The sequence below is a fragment of the Alexandromys fortis genome, unplaced genomic scaffold, assembly GCF_014885135.2.
Source record: "Alexandromys fortis isolate MF-2015 unplaced genomic scaffold, M_Fortis_MF-2015_v1.1 scaffold_100_1_3062724, whole genome shotgun sequence".
NCBI classification, from domain to species: domain Eukaryota; kingdom Metazoa; phylum Chordata; class Mammalia; order Rodentia; family Cricetidae; genus Alexandromys; species Alexandromys fortis.
The window spans coordinates 902,607-924,326 of NW_026067992.1; the positions used below are offsets into that span (position 1 = coordinate 902,607).

A 21,720-nucleotide genomic window follows, 5' to 3' on the forward strand; every position below is an offset into this window, starting at 1 on the left:
CACACACACACACACACACACACACACACACACACACACACGTCTTTGTTCGTTTATGCCTGGATTGGAAACACACAGTGGGAGAGATGTTGAACCTGGTGTTTGCTCACTAGAGGGATGCACTTGGGTAGGAGGAAAGGTAGTTAGAAGACTGCACAGAAAGCACTAAATGTGTTCAGTGAGCAGCAACAAAGGGAGGGAGAGACATCTTCACTCTGGTGGCTATAGGTTTGTCCTTTTTAAAAGTCTCTCTGTTATCTAGGTGACAACCTCCAAACCGCCATCACTGTTGCTAAGAATTCTGAAATGATTCCTCATGGCCACCAGGTCATCATTGTTGAGGCTAACGAGCCAGGAGACCTCCTTCCTGCCTCTGTGACCTGGCAGCTGGTGGGGACCCAAGAGCCCAGCCCTCCGAGAAAGGTGAGCAGATGTTGAAAGACCCCTGGCTGGCCCCGGGTTTGTAGAACACAGCCCTGGCATGGCACAACCCTCTGAGTCCTGGAAGTTATCACACCTCAGGTGTGGTGTGTCTCAAGTGCGACACCATGCAAAATGTTTCCAGCGACATTTTTGCAGACCCAGTCATACACTGTCATCGCCTGGGGAGCTTACAAACTTCCTATGTCAGGCTGCACCGGTTGAGTCAGAGTTCCCGGATAGGAAGGCAATAAGCTCACAGAGGCACACCGGTAAGCCTCACAGCAGACACCAGATCATGGCCTTCACGCCATAAACATCCCCCACAGGCATCTGCATTGCATAGCACCTTGCTGGAAAGCTGACAGATGTAGGGTTTCCCAGAAAGCAAGCTTCCTGTTCGCTTGTCTGGGGAAAACTCTCCCATAGGAGGATGACCATGGCCCAACACTCCACTTTTGCGTTCCTCAAAGGCCTGATCCTTCCAGCAAGGAATTACAGAAATGCATCTTGGTTCCAGGCTAAACAGCTTCTGACATAGTTATGTAGACATGGGGCTTTGGTGCAGCACACAGACTGACTCATACACAGAGTGGCCCCGGCTCGTTGAGATGGTTAATCTGGCGTCACCTCTACTAATGTATGCTCTGAGAGATGGTTGCCCCTGCGCCTTCTGTGTCTCTCTAGTATTCATTTCATTGTGAACCTTTTTGCTTCATACAGTCTCTGTGTCTCCTGTGTTCCAGAACCCCGGGCCTTCACTAATTAAAAAACAGGCCAACTGTACCCACATTCATAATAATAATACCTTTTCGGAGTTCCAGTCTTTCTCCTCACCTCTGGTTCTTTCCCTGCCTTCCTCCAAGAAAAGGGATTCCTGTCTTAGTTCAGAGGTTTGCAGTTGGCAGTGGACGAGGAGGGTGGGCTTTCCCTCCTGTTGCTTTAGAACAGCAGTTTCCACTCCCCCTTCTAAACACAGTGTTTTCTATGGTATGTATTTCTCTGATGAATAAAATAGTCTCACCTCCTGTACTGTTTAAATTCAGTCCTACAGGAATGCAAAGCCTGCTGATAAATCTTGAGAGCAGCCATTGTGGGTGACTGATGGGAGGAGCAAAGCGACACCATCCAATGTGTCCTCCTGTGCCGTCAGCCAGGATGGAGCAGAGCACAGCCAAGGGGGCTACCTGTAAATGACAAGGAGGGAGCATATGACAACTGTGTACAGGACCATAGGTGTGGAAGAAGCTCTGGGCACTCTGAGGGAATTAGTAGGGCAAACAAAAGTCAGAAGCCAGACACAAGAAGAGCTAGGTATGAAGAACCAAACTATGCCTCCTTGCAGTGAAGGAACGGGGTAAATGGATGCTACAAGATCTTAGGAAACACCGGGATACATGAAGAGGAAGTAGAAAGACGTTCTTGGCACCTTGCCATGAAGACGCAATCACAGGAAAGGATGGACGCCGTTAGAGCATCATATATTTATATAATTCTGAGGGGCATTTTGCTTGTTTTCTTCCTGGAGATTGATGGTCCATGGGCAAATGACCCCTCCCACTTGCTGATGCTTGTTTCTTTGTGTAACACACATTCGCTTTCTTCCGTGCCTCACGGGGAAGCGGGTGCTGCTTATGAGCCCATGCAGATAAACAATGCCTTTTGATTTTAGGAAACCTACATTGATATCGGAAACAGTTCTGCACCTGGTGGAAAAGGTTACCATTTTGCAATGAGTGGGAAGTCATACCAAGTGCTATTTCAGCATTTCTACAGCATGTTGCCCAAAGTAAGTCCCGGTGGCTGTCAGGGTCTTCAAGTGAGTGGGACATAAAGAACCAAGAAGGTGACGGGTCAGTGAGGTCGGCGTGGGTTTGAGAATGTGCCTTGCTAAAAGCACCTTGGCCCAGGAGGTTCCTGGTCCTGTCTAAACCTTCTAGATCCTGCACGTCCACACCATTGCCCTTCAGACTTCAGCACTGATAGACACAGTTTGCCCTACAGCAAGGCCCTGCTCAGATTCCCTCCTTCCTTCCTTCTCTATCTGGCACAGCTTCTTAGTAGATCCACACATCAGCCTTTGTTGTACATCAGCCTCTCTGATAGCCACCAGCCTCCGTCAGGAGGAGCTCCTTTCCTCTGCTGCCTGGAGTCTTAAATCACAGCAGAAGGAAGCAAAAACCACCACGGTTTATTTTCAAAATCATTTATTATCTTGTCCTCTGTGTGTCCTGCTTTAAAATAGTGTTGAGCAGGGTTGTGCTGTCAGTGTGGTAGAGACACAGGGCATATAAACTGATGGTAGCAACCATCTCTAAGTCGAGGCTAAAATATTCTCTGCCTCCTTACCTTCCTTGGTAAGTCAAGGACTGAAGAATGTGCGGCCTGAAGGTTTTGTGAAAGCTCTTATTCTGGGCCCTAGTGTGGAGACGGAAATCTGAAATTCAGAGAGGTTAAGTCACTTAACTAGGGTTTGCACAGTAAGTTGGGACACATCTGGGCAGAGAGCCTCACTTCTCACATCTGGTCAGTTGCGCTCTTCTCTGTCCATGGCAACAGAGAGAAATGAGCTGCATTTCCCAAAGAGTTGTACTCTGCTCATGTGCCCCTTAGTTGCTATGTTAATGAGGTTACCCCTTCTTGGAGAAGAGAAAAGAAAATAATTGGGCCCAGCCAAAATATAATGGAGTTGTAATGGAGGACTTGAAGTTCAATATTAAAGCATTAGATCCCTGATTCCGATTCCCGGCTTTGGGTCTAATGTCACACGCTCAGCACTGTGTCAAATCAATGGCCAGGAATGAATTTTCAGGCTTTTCACTTTCGAAACATTCCCCCTTCCTAATCTTCCTACGATGGTTGTTTCTCTCTTTAGATTCTGGTGAATGGAACCGTTTTTGCAAGGATGTCTCCTGGGCAGAAATCAAGCCTTGTGGAAGAGTTTCAGAAATTAAAGTAAGTGACAGGAATGGTGAAGGGGCCATCCCTGTCCGCTGTGGCTCCATAGCTGCCAATGCCATAGTGTCTGATGGTAACATCATTGATTGTTTTATGTTTCTATGGATTGGGTGTCCAGATGTGGCTCAGGTAAGCCTTGGTTCAGTAACCAAGGATGTACATTATCAAAGGACCATAATCAGCTGTTAGCCAGACCTGGAGTCTGGGGCACCTGGATGGATGGCTCTGTCACCACCTCTTGCAAGATTCATCTGCTTTCGTGGGTTGGAATAGAGACACTGGTTTTTACTGCTCACTGGAAGAAGCCAGTCTGAGCTCCTTGAGATGTGGGCCATTTCATAGTAAAGAGGGTAATGTTACCACTGCCTTCCACATGGAGAGAGAGAAAGCAAGAATAATAATAGAGGTGGTGGGGGGGGATGCAGGGGAGAAGGGGAAAGGAAGGGATGGTGTTACATTTTCATTCCCTAATCTGAAAGTGTAGGCTGCCTTCTTTTCATTCAAAGCGTGTCACTAGGTCCCACCCATACTCAAGGGAGTGGATTTCACAGTAACGTGAATTACAGGAGGTGGCAACAATTGAGGCACATTAAGACACCTCCTACCCCACAAAAGCACTCATTTTGTAGCCCATAAAACCTATCTTGCAGGAAGATTGCCTGCTTAAGTGCAGAGGGAAGAAATAATGAGGATTTGTGTGGCCGAGAATGGGAAGGGCGGGAGTGTGTGGGTTCTCTCCCGAAGTCATCTGCTTGATCCGATAAGTGGTCATTTCAGACCCTCGTGGCATGAAGTGAAATGGCAGCTGGTAGGGACCAGAGACAGAGGGCGAGTTCAGAACTCTCTCAGAGCACTGGTCGCCAAGTTCTGTCTAAATAGAAAGTCCTGTTGAGGTCAGACCTACCCATTCCTTGCTTGCTGCAAGTGTTAACGATTTCTAGCCTGAAGATTTCGGATAGCCTAAAGGCCCAGGGAGTTGTGAAACAAGATAATTGTAGCTTACCCTTATCGGAATCAGGATCCTGCCTCTTATTTTATTGGCTGAGCCTCACAGCAAAGTCTCAAATGCCTTCCATTAGCTTCCCTATGCTTTCAGACTGCGTAAGTGGCCCGGTGTAAGCAGCTAGCTCATTCACACTGCCATTACACGACACTGGCTAAAGAGAGTAATTTTCCCTGTCTCAGATGCCTGAGGAACATTGTTGGCTAGCACTCTGAAAGGTATATCCCCCAGAAACACAATTAGCTTAGGAACGTCCCACATACTGGGACAGAATGAGCTGTCTTCTCAGTTACCCATCATCCTCTTTGAGGTCTTACAGATCAAGCTCTCTGGATTCTCTTTCTAAACCCAGGAAACACATGAGATGTAAGATTCCAGGTGTGATGCAGACACTCGTGATGGGCTTTAAGTTTTGAGAAGGGAAGCCAATTAGATGGCCACAGGGAGAGGTGACACTATGCCATGGTACGCAAAAGCTTGTGATTTCGCCAACCCAGCATTAGGCTGAATTTGTCTACATTTGGGCCACATTGGAACTACAGAGCAGGTCAGAAGGGTAACTTCCTATGGATCAGCTCCTAATAAGGATATTCTAACAGCACTTTTGTCACCTATGATCTGAGTCTGGAAAAAATGCCACCGAATCATTTAAAGCATTGTCACGAGTCACTGTTGATAATGTGTCGTTCACTTGTAATAGAAGGCCCAAAGGACTCTGCATAAGAAATGCCTTCTCCTTGGCAGCAACTTTAAATGTATTCTTCCATTTAGACCCTGTTTACTTACCAAGCTGATATACAAAGGGTACACATGACCTCACTGCCTCTCTGTGATGCATCCAGAACACGTGGATGCTCTAGGCGTATCTGCTGAGCCATGAGCCAGGGACCCTTCCCCCTAATGTTGAAAGTGAACTCTCGGCATCAGTGAGAACAACTTGGCCAGGTTGGGCTGTGCCCTGCCTATTAGACTGGGGGAGACGTACTGTCATGATGACCTCATTACAATCACCAGTCCATGCTTTTGACCTTGATAGAGTGGACATAATCAACCTGACTTCCTTTTCAAATGTGTGATTACCTTCATTGCCGATGTCCGTGGTGTTGTCACTGGCATTTCAGTGATTGAGTTGGGGATGTTTTCCCTCTTGAACCAAGATTCTCTAAGTCATTTTCTTGATTCCACATCTGTCCAAGAACACACACGCACACACATACACACACACACACACACACACACACACACACCATTGGAGCTAGTTATAATGGAAGCTAGTCAAGAGCGCTTCTGAGCTGTTGATTCTTCTATCATTTTCTCTGTAGTTACTGTGTGGGAATGTGCGGAGATGGGGCCAATGACTGTGGGGTAAGTACACATGGCTTGGGCTAACCCCGGGCAGCACTCCGGAATCTCTCTTGAGCTCCCCAACAAACCCCTGGGGCCTCTTCATCCTTCCTCCAGCAGCCACTGGGTCACTGCCTACCTCTCCGTCAGCATGGGTTGGAAACAGAAAGAGGTGGCAGGTGGCGTCACTTCCGCTGTCTTCTGGCAATTCCCAGAATAATAAAATAATTTGCTGACACTCCCGACGTTCAGGCCCATTGAGGACTTTACAAGATTACCTGCTTCAAGCCTTTAATGCCACTTATAAGGAGAGAAAGCCTCTGGGAGGGAGCATGCTTTTGCACAGGGTGCACAGCTGGCAATGCCTTTGAGAAGGAAAAGGTTGAAACTCATAAAGTTTTTAATTACGTGTAAATTGCATTTATCCCCACCAAACCCACTCTGAGGTTAATTTTTGAAAATTAGGTTTCTCCTAAATTGTTATGAAATCCTAAATGGTATGGTTTTTACACACTAGAGAAAAACTAAAATTAGATGAGTCTCCAGTTATTCGTCATTCTTACCAGAAGCGAAGTATAAATTTTATGTTCTGACTTTGGAAGATGCCGGTGAAATAACAGTTGGCTTGTATATATATATATATATATATATATATATAAAATATGTATATATATATATATAATATATGTATATATGTACTTTAATAGGCAAGTGTGGTACAGGAATTGAAGACCAGGGATGAGGTTATAGCTGAATACTAGAGCATTTACCTAGCGTGTGTGATGCTCAACCCATCAAAGGAGAGCACACAGAAGAGGAGGATAAAGAAGAGGAGAGGGAAGAATGACAGACGGCAGAGGGGAAAAGAAAATTGCTTTCTATTCCTTATATATGCTTATATCCAAAAAAGCTTAACAGATATTTAAAATCTGGCTATTCATTTTACTTTCCTCTTCAATATTTTTTCCAATGTCTGCAAAAAATGTGTTCATACTCAAGGACTTAGGGTAAATTTTTCTGCCTGTGTTTCATTAGAGGGCAGTTGTTAGACCATTCATTCAACCTAGCATGAATACCTACAGCTCTTTATTATGTGACATTTACAGCAAAACAAAAATATCAAAAAGACATAGCCTCTGTTCTCCCAAAAGGCAGTCATCTGATGGAGGACTCATGCATTAAATTAACGCTAACATACGGCGGGCGATCTTAAATCACACAGTAGAGGTGTAAAACACTAAGGGAGAGGGAGGCAATGTTCTAAGATTTATAGAGATGGAATTTCCTGCCTACCAAACCATGCAACCAAGCACTGTAGGGGAACCTAAATACAGAATCTCTTCTCACAGTCATACAGTTCCTGTGAGATTGCGTTCTTTCTCTGGCCTGCCTATGGGTCAGTCTGCTGCATGTTCACTGGACAGCTTTTAACTTTCATAGGAAATGAATGAATCCTCATATATGTGCAGTGACGTGCACCACCATGTGCCTACAATGGTACCTACAGATGGGGGTGGGTTGATTTTGGCATCTGGTGGTGATGCTGCCTGCTACACACGCTTTACCAGCAGTTAACCAGTTGACTAGATCAATCAGTAGGGAAAGTTGGGGTTAGATGTCTTTCCCCATCTTTTGTTTTTTGTTTTTGTTTCCATGAGGATGGCCCTGCTGAGAGTAGGACTGAGATAGTGTGAGTCTCCAATCCATGGCCATCCAAATTCTGTCATCCTTTGTAAATGATTTATTTTTTTTCATTATGTGCAAGTGTGTGTGTGTGTGTGTGTGTGCATGAGAGGGAGAATGCAAGTGCCTACAGGGTCTAGATACCATGGAGATAGAATTACAGATAACTGTAACTCCCAATGTAGGAGTAACTGAACTTGGGTTTTCCGCAAGAGTATGGACTGAGAGCTGCTAAGTCAGTGTTTCTTAACCTGTGGGTTGCAACGCTTTTGGGATCCAAGAACCTTCTCTCAGGAGTCACATATCAGATACCCCGTATATCAGATATTTGAATTATGACTCACAATAGTAGCAAAATTACAGTTATTAAGTAGTAACAAAACGAATTTCCTGGTAGGGGGTCAGCACAACATGAGAAACTGGGATAAAGGGTTTCAGTGTTAGGAGTGTTGAGAACCACTGTGCTGTCCTCTCGCCAACCCTTCTGTCCTCCTGTTACAGACTTTATAAATGGGTCCTTCCATTTCCTGATGCTATACGCATGGCACACAGATAGTACGTTAAGCAAGCGTGTGTGGAATGCACACACACACACACACACACACAGTCTCTCTTCTACTAAGGATCATGCTTAGTCAGTCTCTTTTTCGTGGTGACTTTATGGACCGGAGGAGACAGGGTATACAGATGAAGAGATAGCATGAGCCACAATCTGCATATGGACAATGCCAGTTCCTCAGTTAGGGTTTCTACTGCTATGAAAAGACACCATGACCGCAGCAACTCGTATAAAAGAAACATTTAATTGGGGTGGCTCACTTACAGTTGCAGAGATTCAATCTATTACCATCAAGGTGGGGAGCATGGCAGCAGGCAGGCAGACATGGTACTGGAGGAATAGCTGAGAGTCCTACATCTTATAGGCAACAGGAAGTCAACTGAGACACTGGGTGGTATTCTGAGCATAGGAAACCTCAAAGCCCACCCCCACAGTGGCACACTTCCTCCTACAAGGTCACACTCACTCAAACAAGGCCACACCTCCTAATAGTGCCACTCCCTATGAGATTATGGGGCCAATTGTATTCAACCTGCCACACGTTGTGTTGAACTGACCTATTTCAAATAGCTATGGTATTTGAGTAGAAAGAGTCTGGTCTGAGGAGTCACGGTTTGACTTGGATGGATCATTCCAGGCTTTGAAAATGGCTCATGCAGGCATCTCGCTATCAGAACAGGAAGCATCCGTGGCCTCTCCCTTCACCTCGAAAACACCCAACATCGAGTGTGTGCCTCATCTTATCAGGTAAGCTGCCCCTTCCTCTCTACCTCGTTGTTATGACTCATTCTCTGGCTCTGGAAATCGGTGGAACTGGACACTAATTTCAAGTCATGAAGGCCAGCACAGGTGTGGGTCTAGTGCTGCCGGACCATTAACCAAGGAATGATAACCTGTTGCCTGCAAACACTGGCAAACCCTTGAAGCTGACTTTCAGTGAGTTTAAGAAATAGATGGGTTGTCAGGTAGACTGCTAAAAGATTGCTTTGATACGTAAAACCTGATTGTATGTCTTCTCTTTCTCGGACTTTCATATAGTGGATGCCTTCTGTGATATTTTATGATGAGTTTGGGGTAGATAAGAAAACAGGATGAGAACACATGATTAAAGAGCTTCTCCCAATACCATTGTATAACTCTAAAATAAAAATTCAAACCCATCCAGGGTGTTGCTGCAGAAGGTATTGTACTTGACTGGAGAAAGGGAAGGAGGGGCATGTGTTTGCTTTCCTTCCCTACACCCTTTTCTAACTTTGTTTCTACCTACATTTTAAGTGTGATGAGGAATAAAGCATCCAGCTTTATATTTTGTTCATAAGTCTTTTCCCCATGCTTTTCCTGGAATACCTGGTAGGTGAGCCTCTCCATGGCCAGTGGGCTGGAAGTCATCACTCAGCTTACACCGAAAGGGCAATCGCATGATTCTCCATCGTGTTTCTTGGTGCCCCAGAGAAATGACTGTTTGGAAGTCATCAAGCCTGAAATACCCTATCCTTTTTGCATGTCACCCTAGCGTCTGGGTCACATGTGCCTATTCCCTGGCAATCTACACCTGCATTCTTCTGTACTCTTAAGCACCATCACTCCCATACCCCCCAAACATGACTGTGACCCAATGCCTTAATGCATCTAGAATGCGTTTAGAATGAAGTATGTTGGTTTACAAGACAAGTAAAGATACAAAATTTGTTAGGGGCAGATGGATTATTGTTAAGACTCTAGAGAAGATGTTCTTCCCTTCTATATTTCACATATTAGATATGATTCTGTGTTCAGTTCTTTTATCCATTGGTATTCTCCACACGTGCTTATTCCCGAGAAAGACCTAGAAAGGTAATGAGGTACAAGTCTTATACGAACAGGTCCAGGTCCACAGGTCTCATTGCCATTCTTCAGAGCGTGAGTCACTGGGTGTTCAAGTCCTTGAGGGAGAAGCCGTTATCTGCTTTTGGTTCTTTATCGAGCATTGCATCTAGCTCTAAGCTTGGTATTGCAGAACATTAGAGGCATGGCTGCAGGATGCGCAGATAAATGTATGAGTGACTAAAATTCATAAGCATTAAAAGCAGCAGCGACCCTGGCAGTTCACAGAGACAGCATTTATCCTGTCCTCAGGACCATGTTCGTGCTGTGTTTTGGATCTGGCTGTCTTAATTTTCTTGAAATTATATACAACTGCGGGGGGGGGGAGATGAAATCATAATGTTTGTGTCAGACTTGGGGAAACAATCTAGGCTCTGCATTCTTTCCTCAGTCTGTTTTCTCCTCCATCCTTTGTTGGAAGCAAATGCTAGCTGTTCACAGCCTGGTGGGGAACATCTGCCTGAAGTACCCTGGCCCATCTCCCAAACTTAACACTCCTCTTGCCCGAGGCAAGTAGTTAGTAGTTGGGCTCCCAGGTTTTCCGTTTTATGTTTCTTTATAGTTATAACATCTTTGAGCTGAGCAGGTGCCCGTGTCTCTAGGGACTAGAAACAAAGCGAAGCCCATGTGGGCCCATGTCCGCCTTGGCGAGAGGAAGCTGCAGAACCATCACGCTGCATTCTCACACTGTCCTCAGATTCATCACCATCCAACAAACCCTAGCGAAAGCTCATTTCCCCCGAATAATGCAGATGCAGGTTCCAAGCTGTAGTGTCTAGCAGGCTTCATCTTTTGGTCTCTTTACCAGTTTAGAATAGTACCTTGGTTTCCTCCAGAAAAACAAACCAACTGATGGCAGAAACATCAGAACTCAAATTTTAGAGTTGCATCTAAACTTTGAAGAGCACCAATCTTTTAGCTTAGTGTGTCTGAGAGCCACTAAATCTCACTCAATTCCAGGGAGCACGTGTTGAGATAGAAGAAATTAGGGATCAAGCCAATGCTTGCCACAGCAGATTATCATAATGTTGCATTATGCTTAGGATATACACAATAATATTCTGACTTCGCAGAAAGGACAGGGCCGGGCTCATTTCATATCCTTTTGTAATGAGTTTTGGTGTAAGGTGGGTGCTTCATAAGACCTAAGTAAAAGTGGATGAATAATCAAAGGGGGAATTAAGGACTGAGTGAGAGAATGAACAAATGAATGAAGGGTTAAATAGGTCTTGGGATGCAGTGCATTAGTTAATGCTTGCCTGTTGGGGACAAGATGCTGGGTTTGACTCTTAGCACTGCGCAAGCCAGTGGATGGCAGTAGTTCCGTCATTTGTGAGGCAGAGGTAGAAGCATCAGGAGTTCAATGCACAGGGCATGCACAAGACCTACTATGCAAACATTTAGTCATGGTCTCTACATTGCAGCCTCCATGGGACTCTACTGTCAGTCAAGCGCCATCTTCAGAGATGCAATCAGTGGCGTGTTACGCATGCCTCAGTGGTTAGCTTCACACGCATGCTCATATAGGTGGCTCTGGTTAGACTATAATGCAATGCTTTAAAACGAAGCAGAAACAAAAATCATAACCAAAAGACACAAAAAGTGGGATGGGGATTTGGTGAAAGGGGTAAGGGTCTTGGTAAGGGTGGGGGAAGGATACAGGAGGGTGGAGAGGTGAGTGGCCAAATGTATTATATACATTAGATACATACGGAAATTGCTAAAGAATGGAAAAAATTTAAATGAACTCCTTTTGAAATGTTAAGACTAGGAGCTGTGTGGCCTATATAAGCAGATTTTGTGTTTGTTTGCTCCAAACAGGGAGGGCCGAGCCGCTCTGGTTTCATCCTTTGGTGTATTTAAATACTTGACCATGTATGGCATCATCCAGTTTATTGGAACATCACTTCTCTACTGGGTATGAATTAAAATCATTTCTTCTCAGATCTCATTGTATTTATAGCTGTGGGATGTGGATCCCACACCCTATTGAATGTTTATAAATACATGACATTTCTCAGAAACAGATGCCCACAAACTTGAGAACCCGGTGTGCTGCGTGCAGCCTAGGCTTGCAGTCAGTAGCCCTGGATCTGTTGTCTAGGGTGTTGGTTTTCTCTGGATAATCCAAGACTCTTGACCTCTGCAAGCCTGTCTCTTCCTTGGGGTATAAACAGAGCTTGAGAACAGCCTAAATATAACTCCGCAGGAAACGGATCTGCCTCCAACTGTGGAATATTTTTGGTAAAAGACTCAAAAGAGATAAAGAGGAAGCAAAGGTTTTGAATTTGATTTTGAAGGACAGGAATGCTAAAAATCTCCCATAGTGGGGCTGTCCTGCAGAACCTACTCAGAATTTAATAGGGTTAGACACACCAGTGAAGGAGTGGTGATTCCTTACAATGACAAAGGACTCTAAAAAACCAATGGTGATCTTGGTTTAGAAGTAGCTGCATAGAGGAGCTGTATATAGATTAAAAATGATCTTCATTATTTCAAGCATAGTTTGCTCTATAATGAAAGAATCTAACAGGCGCAGAGGACACTTGGGGAATTCAGCTGTTTTATTGTTTTGAGAGGATATTTAGAGGTGAATGGGAGACCCAGGATTAGGGTATATTGTTGGCTATTGCTGGCAAGGACACACGTGAGAGGCTAAATAGCCAGCAGGTAGGGAGGGGGTCAGGAACCCACCTTTAAGCCTTACCTCAATCCAAATGCAAAGCGGGTCTTACCCCTGGCCAGCTCCCACCTCTGGAAAGTCAGTGACCTATTTTCACGGTCTCCACAGTTCTAGGAGAGCTGTTCTTATCGAAAACTCTACACCTGCTGTTGAATAGTTTTCCTTGTGTTCTTTTTTCCTGCAATTTTCCTACTCGGAGAAAGGGCAAGAGATAGTAACCTGGGGCCAGGGAGATGACTCAGTCAGTGAAGTGCTTGCTGGGTTCAGAGGCTCAGCATCAACATAAAAAGCTGAACTCGGTAACATACACCTTATAGTTCCAGTGATGGAAGGTACCCAATGACCAGGCAGTCTAGTCAACTGGTGAGCTCCAGGGTCAGTGAGAGACCATCTCAACAATAAATAAATGCATAAATATATAAATAAGGTGGAGAGCTGTAAAGGGAGACCTGATCCTGACCTCTAGCCTCACACATGTGTACACAGACATTTACCCATTTGCATGCAAGTGCACACAGAATGTGTTCAATACACACACACACACACACATACACACATACACAGGAGTAGATAAAGAACAGTTGGGGATCAAGGGGCAAAATGTTCTACCTTTTCATGAAACTGGGCGCAGAACTGAAGAGAGCTGGAATCGGTCCGCTCAGCAGTTGTCCACTGTTGTCTGGAGCCTGATGGGTGTGTCATCTGAGCACCTCAGCCCAAACACTGGTCCAGAGCCTTTGGAAAGCCCAGCATACGCTCGCTTGTAGACATCTACAACACACCCAAACCAGACTACAGCATGGAACTCAGTTATTAGCTATGGAGCAGGTCCCCAGGCCTGGCTGCCCAAGGTCCAGCAAAGACAGTCCCCAAGAATAATGGTTTGACTTTTTGGCCTTATGAGTTCAGCTCCAAGAGTGTGAACTGGAAAGCTAAGTTCCGTGTGTAGCCAGACTCGAGAAGGCAGAGATAGAAGACTAAATTCTGCAGTGGCTTAATCAGGGCACTGGTTCTCAACCTGTGGGTTGAAACCCCTTGAGGGGTTGAGCCACCCTTTCACAGGAGTAACCTAAGACCATTGGAAAAAACAGATATTTACATTAGGATGCATAACCGTAGCAAAATTACAGTTATGAAGTAGCAATGAAATCATTTTAGGGTTGCAGCCGTAGGAAGGTTGAGAACCACTGAGTTAGTGGGAAAGGCCTCGTTCAGTTTGGGGACATGAGCGAACTCCAGCCTCATTACGTTGTCACTCGTCCATACTCAAGAGTGGAGGCCTACACGGCTAAACGAACTGGGGCCTTGACTTTAAATTTTGTTTAAAATTCCATTAGAAACTTTTGGACTTTTACATCTTGTGCTGAGAATTCAGCTGTCCAGACTGCCGTGATGCCTGCCAGGGCCAACGTGGCCAGTAGGAGGCTGGCTGGGTTCTGATGATGGCACTGATAATGAAGAAATGAGTTAAATACGGAGAAAATGGCTTCTGGGGTCGTTTAGTCTAATGGGATAGTGACGGGTTTCGGACCATATTTTCTTTTGGAAAAGAAGAAAGAAATAGCAGCTGCCTGCGGAGCACTGCGAATGGGAAACCCAACGATAACAGGCATGAGACTTACACTGACTCTCCCTTCTTTCAGCAACTGCAGATCTTTGGTAATTACCAGTATCTCATGCAAGACGTGTCCATCACACTGATGGTCAGCTTAACAAGTAAGTGTGTATGCGTGTAAGTTTGTCTGTAAAATCCCATAAACGCACAAATGGGAACTTTATAAGGAAACAACAACATAATGACGAAAACCTCACTGTGTTTGATTTTATTTAAAGTAACATTAGCAGCCAGTGGAAGCTTGGCGCCTCTAACCCTGCGGCAAAATAACCTGATAATAAATCGGTCTTTGCCTTAAGAACTTGTCAATATATTCTTAGTTCTTTGTAGTGTTGTGTCCTGTCCATAGAAAAATGAGTAAGAAATCAAGAAAGGACTTTTTTTTTTAACCCGAAGGTCACTTTCCATTATTCAACTCCGTCTCACATTGACACAGAACTAGATTTTTGCTCCGCCTGTGACTCGTGACAACAAATGCTACTACTATTCTGTTCTGGTACCTTCTCTCGAATGCGAGGTGTGGCTCGCAGCAGCTATTGCTCACTTGCTTCTCCCGAGATGACATTGACAAAGGGCTTTTGATCAAGGAACTCGGGGCTTGATGCTAACTCTTAATAAGCGAGAAAGGTGACTGTCTCAACAGAGAGCAGGAAGAAGAATGGCATTGTCACCTTCCCTTTGTTCAACAGTGAGGTGTTATGAAAAACAACAGATGAAATATCTGGCATTTCGGGATATTAATAACCTTGACAGGTTCATGTCGCATCTTAAAGTACAAAACTGATATTGAAGTCATCTATTTTATCTACCCAGTGATAAAAATTTACCAGTCTCTATGATATAAGTAATATCAATTTTGATTATTAGGTCGAAGTGCCTATTCCAAGCCTATTTTATATTTTCTACTACAATGTTATTAATATTCACCGAGCTGAATAATTTTGAATTAGTGATAATGATTCCATGATGCTGGGTATTTTTAAGCAATTTGAATGATTTATTTATGAGTGATGTTGGAAAGGGAAGGAAGCCCAGGAGTTTCCAGAGCCTGCATTAGCAGGCGGTGCTATGGGCTGAAGGCCATGGCTGTCTTCTATCACTCAAATATCTCCTGGAAACAAGACATGGCATGTACAGATATGTAAGTAAATAACAAAACTATGACAATATTGCCTTTTCCCAGTATTAGCTTTACATTGGGACTTGGAACCATAAGGAGTCTTGATGAGGGTCCTTTATAGAGGTCATATCCAATACTCGTCAGCTTTAAAGGAAGCAGATGAACATCCCCAGTTCTCAGTCGGTGGCCAAGACTCCACTCTCTGATCTGGCCTGACTCAGTTTTCAGATGATATCTCTGCCGCTTCCTCTCACTTTCCCTACATTGCTGTCAAGCTGAAAAGCTTGCATCCCATATTTATCTACTGCCTCTTATACACGCTAGTTTCTTCCACTGGAAATGTCCTCCTTTGAGTAAAAGACTCTTTAAAAATACCAAAGCATGTGTGTGTCTTGGGAAGGTATTGTATGTGTGAGTACAGTACCCACGGGCTATAAGTAAGCAGTACCCACTCTTAACCATTGAGACATCTCGGTAGTCCCGAGCACTTTTGAAATCTTCCCATATTTCTAGGGTTAGAGTGGATCCTGTTTCTCCTTTGAAGCTGCCGCTTGTTTCTTTCTTCTCTCTCTTCTCTAATCATCATTAAAACAACCAACTCTCCTTTCTCTGATCTTCCTAAGTGTATGCCATCAGGCCATTCTTCAACTCATGAATATAACCTCCCCAACTAAACTCTAAACCTGAGCCATCAGCATTTTATGCCCCGGAAGTCTATATGTGTTTAACACAGAGTAAGAAGAGAATGTTGGTGTGGGTGGGTGCTGAATGATGCTTTTCTATTGGGTGCAGGCTTCCTTACCTAAATATTTGAGAACAGTGAATGGTAGTACCAATTGAGCATGAAGAGAGATGATGGCGAGATCTCTACAGTACCTTTTCAAGAGATCCTTATTGGTCCTTCCATTGTAAAACTATTCCCACTCTATCCATTACCTGCATATCGAACCCATGAAAAGCTGTAGCAGTGGTTATGAAGGAGAACTGAAAGGAGAAGTATGAAATCTTGCTTCTTCTCAGGATTGCCACACTCAAGGAAAGAGAGTCATAGGAAGTGTTTTAGGAAAATCTGGGTGATTTTGAGGGGGTATTGTGTTTTGCTCACCCCTTCATAGTAATAAGAAGGAGAGAGAGGAGAGCCATGAATGGAAGCCGCATATCAATTATCTTGTAGGTAAAGGGAAAGCCACAGAACTTTTCATGCTGGAAGCATCATAGCAAGAAGCTGCCCAATGGGGCAGGTTGCACAGGTCTTTATGGTGTGTATTCCAGGAGATATTAGAAGAAAACATTCCTGAGGAGTCAGAGGGAGAGATTGCCATTCACATCAGTCCAGATGGGATTACCATTCATAGTAATCCAGATGTGAATACCATGCACACCAGTCCAGATGGGATTACCATCCTCACTAGTTCAGATGTGATTACCATCCACAGTAATCCAGATGTGATTATCGGCACCAGTCCAGAGAGGATTAACATCCTCACCAGTCCAAATGAGGTTACCATCCACACGAGTCCAGATGTGATTATCACGCACACCAGTCCATACCAATCCACAGGGCAGCCCTGTAGAACCCACCAGTGAGCCCTGTGCAGACTGCCTAAGTTTAGATAGTTGCCACATTAGAGAGCATCTACAAGGAGGGAAACAGCAACTAAGGTTAAGTAAGAGCTTTTCCCCTGGCTTCCCCCATTCTCTGAAGTAAGGTGAAAAGCAATGGAATCATAGAGGCAGCCAAGCCACTGGGTCTCTCACATCAAAAGGTGAGATCATTCCAACACCCTATACCAACCAGGAAAAGATCTACCTGAGCTATGGCTAAGCTTATGGGAATGGGAAAACAGAATGCCTGAAAGCAAAAGGGGATGAACAAGCAAAAATAGCTGCTTCTTGCCTTTACCCTCACTGTCCCAGATTTCCTCAGGGTTCAGCCTGTTGACTGAACCTGTTGCATGATTGTTGGTCATTGAATAAAATGCTACTGTCCTAATGAGACAGCGTCTGACCTATCACCTTCTGAGAAACTCTTCTCCTCGAGGAAGCTATGGCCCTGAACCAAGCCACCCAAGTCTCTAGCTGAGCCTGTGCTCTGAGGAGACACTGAGTTTCACAGGGCGAACAATTGGGATGAGAGTACCATGGAAAGGGGTGCAGTGGCCCCACCTCCACGTTAGTCTATTACACAACTAATACCATGCAGGTGAGTGCAGAAAATCCCAGATTAACTCCATCCAATTCTGAAGCAAGGTTAGAACTGTGGCTCATGTTTTTCAGTTTCTAAAAAAAACCAGCCTTGTTGAACACAGTTTGATTCTTCTCAAGTGCTTAGCAAGATGGCCAACCTTCCCAAAAGGTGGAAAAGAAGGGCTCATTGTGAGCCCATTCAGCACGCCGTGAGTTCCATGTACTGTGATGGGCCCTCCATCAGCATCCTTTTAGCTGAACTGCAGAACCTGGCAGGGCCATTTCACTCAGGGAAATTACTATTTCTTAAATAACTTACCAAAGATCCCAGAGGTTGGAGCATATGCAGCTAATAATATAAGATATGATACAGTAAAGAAAAAGTGAAAAAAAAAGATATCAGGAGGAAGTCAATTGAGAAAATGCACACTGTGCAGTTCAATTTGACTCTAGTCCACAATGAAGTTTGAGCTTAGGAATACAGTTGCCGCCTTCTATGAGATATAGCGAGACTACATCAAAAACACAAAGGAAGGAGGTGATAAAAATATATTTCTTTCACACTAACGGGTCAACAATGGGATTCCTTTATTCTCAAGCCATCCCCTCTCTCCTCTTCAGCCTAGCTTACAGTTTTAATTTCTTGTCCTCTTGTCACCACCATGGCCAATGTCCTAAGAGACGATGCTCCAGCGGAAGCACCGCCATTTTCGTTTGTCCCCCTCCCCCTCTCGCCCACAGCTAATGATCTCAAACGTTCACTGTCTCTTCAGCAAGCAAGTCTTTGGAATAGATAGCATATTGATATAGCACGGTTTTAAGACAGTCATTGCAGTAGCTGATGATAGGATCCAGCCTGGTCCAGTAAGACGACATATCTCAGTAGATAGGAGGAGGCCACATGGAGACAATTAGGTTAAGAAGGCATCCATCCATCATACATGGGCATCTTTTACATAAACCTCATCGAATGGCAGTGACCTTTTCTGTGTATGATCCTTTGGATACTCTTGTGGGGGACGTACAACCTGGGAATCTCATGAGGAACACTCAGAGCTTGGCTTATAGATTTACAATCACCTTGAAATTTGGAGCACATGAATTATAATGTATAATTTCCAATATATATGCACCCAATGATTTTGAACAATTAAAGATCATAATTTGAAATGGCAATTTCTTCCCTGTAGCAGGCTCAGTGTGAGGTTTAGTGAGAGATAAAAGTGGAACAAGGCGGGGTTTCTCTCGCAGGGAGTTCACAGACTGCAAGGTCGCATGTGTGAACAATATAGTTTAACGTACAACATCCTGTGGTAGGATACCAACATGAATAACACACCGGGTGAGCTCAGAAAAGGAAACAACTAATTTTAGGTGAAATATATTATCTCATAAGCTTGCGTTTTTCGGCATACAATCTAAATAACAAATATTATCATCTTCATTTTAAGAAAATCGGGACAATTCATAATTTTCCTGCCTGGTTATAAGCTGTGCTGCTCTCCAGGCTGGTTCAGGTATCCCACTGTGTTCTTTTAAACTTAGAAAATCCATCCTGTTGCAAATAGTGCAGTCAGAGACCATAGGCTTTAGGGGCGGACTCTCTTGTGTTCATATCATTGTGCGCTTAAGAAAGAGAATCTACTTTAACTTGTTTATTCATCTGCGAAACTTACCTATTTTGCATTGCTTTTTAACAAAACAAAGATAATACTTATAAAATCACTTGGCACAATCTCTGGAGTTTAATGGGTGCCCCATATCATTAATCATTTTCTTCTAATAACCAGGAATACAGATTTATTTTTAGAAATACTAGGAATCTCTGATATAGAAAATGTTTAAATACCCAGTGTAAAAATAACAACCAGTTGGTGCCACAATATCACAGCATCACAACTCACCCCAAATTCAGTGACTTATGTCACCAAGCAATTTCTCTCCCAGTTTATGGGCCTAGATGTTGACTGTCATTCAGCTGATCTAGGTTTCTCAGCTATGCGTTACACTGGAAATAACTTATTTCAATGAAGTTGACTCAGATCAACCCTGCCTTTCTCATTCTAGGGCCACTGTGAAGGGCCAGACAGAGTATTTTCAGCAGAGCCTGGCAGAACCTGACATTGTGAGCCATGCAAGATTGTTTGAAACGAATTCTAACATCACCATGACCAGCAAGCCCCAATTAAATGCTATCTCTATCAAGCCAGTTACCCAATCTCCTATGGCTTTTGTGATGAAGAGGGAGGCAGAGACTGTACTGAGCATGTGTGGGAGAGTCTATCAATGAGGGAGGGGCCATCGTCCAGAGCTGTGATGGCGCCCACTGCCTCCTCATGAACTTGATAGTTGCATCTCAGATGGTGACATGTAAAAAGCATCCTAAGCACTGCAGCCTTGGCCTTCCGTGACTTAGAAGCAAGATGGCTGCATATGCTTCAGCACTGCCCACTGCCCACATTGTATGAGCACTCATATGACCATGCACATTATATGATCACCGTCCACTTCTCAGTGCACTCAAATAGCCACATCTGACACCAGCTACCCCAGGTTAGACCAGATATCACAGAGTGAGGACACAACCACAAGAATGGCTTCACTCCAGACCCCAGGGCCATCATTTGGAGCTCCTAAGTCATCTGAATTTTGGCTAGCTATCTATAATTTAGGAGCTCCACTACCCATCATCCGGTATTCAATAATTTGCTGATTCCCAGAGCCCACACAGTGTAGTATTTATTATCATGGTTTTATTCATAGAAAAATGATACAAGTTAGAATTAGTCAAGAAGAGAGATACATGGGACAAACTCTGGGAGGGGTCCTAAAGGTTTCTTCCACTGTTATTCCATTGCAAAACCCAGCTGCTTCATCTTCCTGGCACACACACGTGTGATAATGTACTCTAGCAACTGGAGTTCAACTAAGTTTCCAGAGCAGTTTGTACTGAGGTTCCATCATCTAACACAACTGACTGAATCATTTGCCATGAGGCTGAACTCAATCTCCATCTCTTCTCTTCCAGGTCAGGCAGATACTTTGTCTGAAGTCCCAGCTTTACTGGTGGTCTATAAGGTTGTGGCCAGCTGCATTTCTGCATGACATTGTTAGCTCCAATTCTCTTCAAAACCACAATCATCTTTTAAAAGCTATTTTTAGGTTTATTGTGTGTGTGTGTGTGTGTGTGTGTGTGTGTGTGTGTACTGGTATTTGTCTATCTGTATGTATTTGCACCACATGTGTGCCTTGAATCCACAGAGGCCTGAAGAGAATCTTATCCCCTGCAACTGGAGTTATAGAGAGTTGTGAACCACTCTGGAAACTGAACTCAGGTTCTCTTCAAGAACAACAAGCATTCTTTAACTACTGATCCTAGCATTAGTTATCTTAGCATAAACTATTAGCGCCCATTGTGAAAATAAAGATGTTCCTTTCAGCTAGAAAATGTCAAGGATTCAGAGGATGTATCTTAGAATCTAGGGATAAAAGTCTGTCATACTCTTTTTTGTAAAACAATGTTTTTGTTAATTCTTTGACAGATTCATAGAATGTCGTTTTATTCTATTTCCTCCCTATCCTTGACACCTTTGAGGCTCATTTTCCACTTTCCAACTTTGTGTCCTATTAAAACAATAGCCCATCAATTCCAGTTTATGCTGCCCACATACCCATGGGTGTGGGATCATCTGCTGGAGCATGGTCCACCTACAGTAGGCACCACCATTAAAAAAAAAACTGACTTCATCAGAAGTCATAGCAAACTGTCAATACCTCCTTGATTATGGGTGTGGTCTCATGGGCTTCTCCTCTCTCCATGCCATAATGCTGGCTTGCTTGGCCTTATGTCATTATGTATTATTTATATAGCAGACAGAGCTGCTATAAATTCATCAATGCAGTGGTCCAGTCATGTCCAAATGACATTTTTCAGTCTGGTCCTCCCAGGCATCTGGTTCTAACAATCTTTCAATCACCCTCTTCTGTCATATTCCCTGAACCTTGTGAGTGGCAGAATAGAGATGTCCCTTTTGTGGGTGAATCATGCCACTTATTCTCTGCACTTTGATCAACATGTGTTTCTGAGTTAACAACCATCCACTGTACAGATACATTTCTCTGAGGAGGACTGATGAGAAGGGAAGCTGTAGGCTGGATTGACAGGAGAAAAAAAGGGGTAGAAGAAGGGATAATTAACACTGAAGAGGTTTGAAAAAGACATACACAAACCCACTATTTTTACAAGCTTCATATATATTCATTTTCTATGCATACATGTATATAT

General features: G+C 43.9%; 1 protein-coding gene across 1 annotated transcript in view; it reads left to right on the top strand.

Moving 5' to 3' along the window:
- Positions 1-21,720, top strand: part of Atp13a5 (ATPase 13A5) — a 122,347-nt gene that overhangs the window by 83,351 nt on the left and 17,276 nt on the right. The window contains exons 19-25 of the mRNA XM_050159928.1: positions 263-423; positions 2,093-2,209; positions 3,296-3,375; positions 5,704-5,746; positions 8,605-8,714; positions 11,652-11,748; positions 14,157-14,229. Of these exons, the coding sequence (XP_050015885.1) occupies positions 263-423; positions 2,093-2,209; positions 3,296-3,375; positions 5,704-5,746; positions 8,605-8,714; positions 11,652-11,748; positions 14,157-14,229 (681 nt within the window). The remainder of the gene's footprint in view (positions 1-262; positions 424-2,092; positions 2,210-3,295; positions 3,376-5,703; positions 5,747-8,604; positions 8,715-11,651; positions 11,749-14,156; positions 14,230-21,720) is intronic.